Source organism: Triturus cristatus, chromosome 4_1 (genome assembly GCF_964204655.1).
Source record: "Triturus cristatus chromosome 4_1, aTriCri1.1, whole genome shotgun sequence".
NCBI classification, from domain to species: Eukaryota; Metazoa; Chordata; class Amphibia; order Caudata; family Salamandridae; genus Triturus; species Triturus cristatus.
The window spans coordinates 190,526,291-190,531,695 of NC_140585.1; the positions used below are offsets into that span (position 1 = coordinate 190,526,291).

Below are 5,405 nucleotides of genomic sequence, written 5' to 3' on the forward strand. Positions count from 1 at the left end.
ACAAATAACATACCTGGGCCAGAAGTACCCTGAATCAATGAGCTAAAAGTGGTGTGCACCGACTTTTACCAAATCAGTTCTGATTTTGCAAACCTACCTATGTACTAATATCAAAACCACCATTCATAAATACTATTTTTTATGCAGCCTGTATTTTTATGAGGAAAACGGGAAGCGTTTAAAAAAAATTGAATTACTTGGATTAGTTATTATTTGAGTCATACTGAAACTGAACAGTGTAGTTCAGTGAAACTGAGACTACGCATCTTACTAGCACTGCAAAGCCTCAGACTCGCCAAGCAAGGCACTCTTAAGTGCTGCAGAAACAGAGTCCCTGGTTTGCCTCCGCCTGAACCTCCCCACCAGGAAGTAAATGACAGGGTTGATGCTGCTGTTAATGCAGCAACTCAAAAGAGCTAAAGACGAATATTCAGTTGAGTAAATGCCAAACTGGTGTAGGAAAAAGATCAGAGAGAGTGGGACAGAGAGGAAAAGGAAAGCAAAGACGGTGATGATGATGATGAGGGTGTATAGCCTGGGTGAGTTGCGTCTCCGGGAGCGTCTGCAGATCTTCACTATCAGAATCAAATTTGACAGGAGCATCAGGGGCAGGAAAATTAAAAAGTTTAGAACAGCCTGCAATATGTAAAATATTTTGCAACTATGGTGTGCATCACAAACAACAAAACGTGCTACCATCATCACACAAGAAAAAACCCAGAGAACTGCACACAAAATGTTGGACTGGAGCTTGGAATGGTTGTATCGATACCAGATGGGACAAACGATGGAAAGACACCTCTCAAGACTAATGGCTGTAAGGAGGTACTGACCGGTGGCATAGCCAAATAGGGCAAATTCTGTTGTGATGTCCCCCGAAAGGTCCTCATTGATGACTCCACTCTCGTATAAGACAGTAAAAAAAACTGCAAATGAGAAGAGAAGGAGGAAGATGAAGTCTGCAATGGCCAGGTTGAGGATGTAGACAGTGAAGTGGTTCATAGGAATCCGGAAAACCAGATACCAGATTACAGTCCCATTTCCAGCCATTCCAAAGAGAGAAACACTGATGGCAATACAAACAATAACCAAAAGCTGTATCTCTTCATCAGTTAGAAAAGCACCATCTTCGTAGTCATAATAGTTTATTATCTCTGTAAAATTGAAGGTGACGGGTTGAAGATATTTCATGGTCATTCCGCTAGGACGTTTTTCTTCTGCAAACGAAAAGAATAGCAAATAGTAAGAAAGGATGACTTTAATAATGAAATGTGCTTCTTTTAAGTTGTTGAAGGATTCCATCATGAGTCACCTGTGAAAATTGTCCGCCAACTGGCTCTTCAGTGTTCATATTGAGGATTAATGTTGGCACCTTATTTGACACTTATACTTATGCACTCACATAACATACCAATGTGGAACTATCCCTCCTTACAGTGAACCTCGGCCACCAATTATCAATCCTCATCTACCAAATTATCATTCAGGTACACAAACTCATACTTCCAGTGGTCCATCACACCATTTCACCATCAGCCCCATATACCAAAAACCCTAGCTATCAACACACCGCAAACTGCTGATTCACCCAAGCCACCAACTCCATGACTCCCCCATATTTACCAACACCACATGTCACTCCCAGCATTACTGACCTACAGCCACCCAAACAACAAATAATTTTCAGCCAACCATGTGACAATCACCATTGACTGACACACCACAGATCACCCTCAGTGAGTTGGGCGACCAATCACTTTTAACATCAGCACTCATGCACAACAGCTCACACGAAAGACCACAGATTAAAAGGGACCCATACTTGAGCTAAACATTTAACCATTACCTACACCACTGCTAACCGCAATCAGTCCATTGCATGTCTCTCCTACACCATTATTCATCCATACTCATTGTCATCCACAAACCCAGAATCCCACATCTCATGCAAAAAAAGTCTACATCAACACATTCTCATGCACTCAATGCCAATGTTAGGTGACAAGAGTTGCTCTCTGAGTATCCCCTGGTTTTCCTTACTGCACAATCAAGTTTTCTAGACTGCCTTCACTGCCCCTTTCAGAAGTAAATGCCATGATCCTACTTATCTTTCTTCCAGAAGTCAAAGGTACAAAAGATACCAGAATGTACAGTTTTGCTTTTCAAGTAATCATTCTGTTATAACTTTGAACAAATACACTATATGAAGGATTCTTTGCTCTAAGAAAATTGTGCCAGAGACTGTCAGGAACATAGTCTATTTCAGAACATCAAGATGTTGGTGCTCTCATTCAACTTGGGATGGCCTGAGGTTTGATTTTTATTTTTGGGGATGGGGGAAGACTATTCCAGTTTTCAGTACATCATGTATACACCCCATGTTGTTCCACCATGTTTTCCTCCTATATTCCTGAAGATAAAGCAAACAATTGGTGTCAAAGATTTTATGGTTAGTGAGAGTTTTGGTTGCTATGCAGCTCTTGTCTAAATCTACATATTCCATTAGAACGTGGCTCGTGTGTGAGATTATATACTTAGTTTATTGGTTCTTATCCAATCTGTGAATACTAGTGCACTAGTGCAATCAGCATAAATGTATACTTTTGTTGGAAATGCACTAATTTAAAACTCGTCAAGGGAACGATTAAGCTGCATCAGTACCCTCAGGTCCCAAATTAATGGTGGTCATAGTGGTAAAAAAACTATGGATCGAAGCCCATACCTCTGTACTGGGGGTGAATGTTCAACAATGTTCAGCATTTTGTCCACCAATTGTTCTTTTTCCATTTGTCACCGCGAGTGGGATGGGTATGCCCAGACGTGGGTCGTTTGCTCAACAGGCCACTGGATTCAAGCTAGTCTGGCTGATGAGGTGTGAAACCCCCAAACCGGTCCCAGGATGCTTGTTTCCAGTCCAGGGAGGAGCTGACCTGTCAGTTTGGGCTGAACTATTCCCATGGTGAGCTGCTTCAAGACTGATTTGCATATGGCTGGATTTAAACTGGAATGCCATAGTGGGCAAAAAATATAGATTTAGAGCCAGATCTCTGTACTGGGATGAATGTATGAAATTGTTCAGCATTCCATTTATCAATTGTCCTTTTTCCAACTTAGTGGACAGCACACTGCGGTTCTGAATATCACAGGTGTTGGGTTACATTATTCAATTCACTGTAAAGGATACAGTCCTGAGAGTAGGCCCTCAAGACTAGCAGGTATAACTGTGTGTCTTGAAAGAGTTACAGCACTTTTCAGTTCCTTTGTAAAACCATTTGTACATTGTTTGTAGAGAAGGGAATCTTTTTGTAGGTGCATAATTGTTAAGTAGATCAGAGCTGCAGTCTAGCAGCTGCTGACCTGAGGTTGTGCTTGATAATTTGATTGGGCATTGTAGCAAGGAAGAGGGTTGCATAATAGCACATCTGTCCACGACTAGAGAGAATACAATGTAGAGTTGTGTAATTTTGGACCAGTTTACACTTTGAGGGAATGGGGTTGAAACTGTGATAATGTTTACTAAGTTAAAAACACATTTTTTGACATGTCTAGGGGGGTTTCGGGGAAAGTAATGTAGATAACCTGGTCTATAGTACTTTTGGTCTTTTTTTCTGTGGATGTAACATAAGTGCATGAAAACAAGATGTTTTCAGAGTACTTTTATCCCAAGAGTACTTATATCAGTTGTTGGGATGAGTGAATGCAATGTCAATGAATGTCATGATATCTGCAGACCCGAAAACAACAATATCAGTAAATGCAATGTGAAAGTATGCAATAGCTTGTGCCCGCACAATGCCCATCAGTGAAACCTCAATGTATACAGTAACTTGTGCCCGCACAGCTGCGACGACATCAGCAACAGTGATACCAATGTATGTAATAATCCATGCTCATACGATACTTTTTTTGTTGCTAATATGACCATTGTCAATGTTCAGGCCAGAGCAAACATAACCTTGATAAAACGAGTATAAATAATATTAATGTACAAGATGACTGGTGTAAATGTAATGTTGACAATGTTGATAAAAATTATACCAATGCATGCCACATTATTTTTAGGAATTCCGATGAACTCACATAATTGCTGTCGGATTCACCCAAGGTGACCTCCCAATCAACCCTGAGTCAGAGATACGTAGTTAGGCAGGTCCTGCGACCCATGCTTAAGCCTATTGAGTAACAGGTCACAAGTGGGTCCCCCATAAATACCAGGCAAACACACACCCAGGGAAAACCCTGATCAATTCCACAGATAGATAGTTGCACCACAAACAAGCCTGAAATAACTGGCACCAATAAAACCCATTTGGACCAAGGATTACGTTCCCCAGAAATACCACTTAGCTAGATAGCACATGTAGATAGGTACACTCAACCAATCAACACACGACATGCAAACCACATTTAGCGGTCACTGGACATCTGGACACATACACACTGGCCCACATTAAGCTCGCCCAAGGTCGAGTGCTTATCAGATGCTTACATGTGATTGATTTATGACTAAGATTATCTTTTGGAATGTAGAGAACATGTTATTGTACCTCATGAACTGTGTAAATTAATGACCAAAACGTTGCACATCGATAGATTCTGAGCAGATGTATTCTGTCCAGCCTCTCCTGGCCACAGCATGCACCAAAGGGTTCCTGTTTTGTCTAATGCCTCTTATATTTTCATTTATTTAGGGTAAATTCATATCTGAACAACACTCATCTCATAACCTTACATGACCCAGGTTCACAGTGGTTAGGTAAGCAATACGAGACCTAATTTATTAATGACTTGCATCTATTTTTGTCAAAGAAAAAAATGGTTTCCCATGTTCACAGATAGTTAAATATCTGATTACTAGATAAAAAAGAACATAATTGTCTTATACTGTAAAATTTTGGGAACATTCCTTTATTAGAACTTCTTCTTAAAGACCTTAAAACAGTGGGAAAACAGCCAAGACGTTTCCAATTTTCAAAAGACATTGATTGCTCTGTATCCATTCTTTGTTCGGATAAATTATATAGGCTGCTACGGTGAGCATCAGGAATGATATTCTACTGGTAGTATGTCCTGACATAAGCACACATTTCTGGATGAGCATTGAAGTATTAATAAAGGAATTTTTCTAATACCCTGGATTATAGGATGCCTATATTCTTTGGAAACTATTTACTTTTGTTGGGTCAAGGTGTACTGAAAGCAGGATTTTCCTTTTGTAAACAAAGAACTTTAAACACACAAGATAGGACTTGGTGTTTGAGGAAAAGGCGTGGGACTACAATCCCTAAATCACAAATGTGTTGAATATATATTATTAAGTAATGATGGTTGTTGGACTTGGCCCTTTTGGCAGGTTCACCCCTAAACTTTTTGCCTGTCTCTTTGCCTTTTCTGTGACCTGATAT

At 40.1% G+C, this 5,405-nt stretch overlaps 1 protein-coding gene across 1 annotated transcript; it reads right to left on the minus strand.

The window, feature by feature from the left end:
• Positions 1-270: 270 nt before the first annotated feature.
• LOC146853928 (proto-oncogene Mas-like) lies at positions 271-1,197 on the minus strand. The gene has a single exon (XM_085650458.1). It carries the CDS (start codon positions 1,195-1,197, stop codon positions 271-273), a length of 927 nt encoding a protein of 308 aa, XP_085506584.1.
• Positions 1,198-5,405: the final 4,208 nt, after the last annotated feature.

Bases quoted from the DNA above. Each gene is read 5' to 3' on its own strand.
- LOC146853928 (XM_085650458.1), bottom strand. From the start codon at position 1,197: ATGACCATGAAATATCTTCAACCCGTCACCTTCAATTTTACAGAGATA.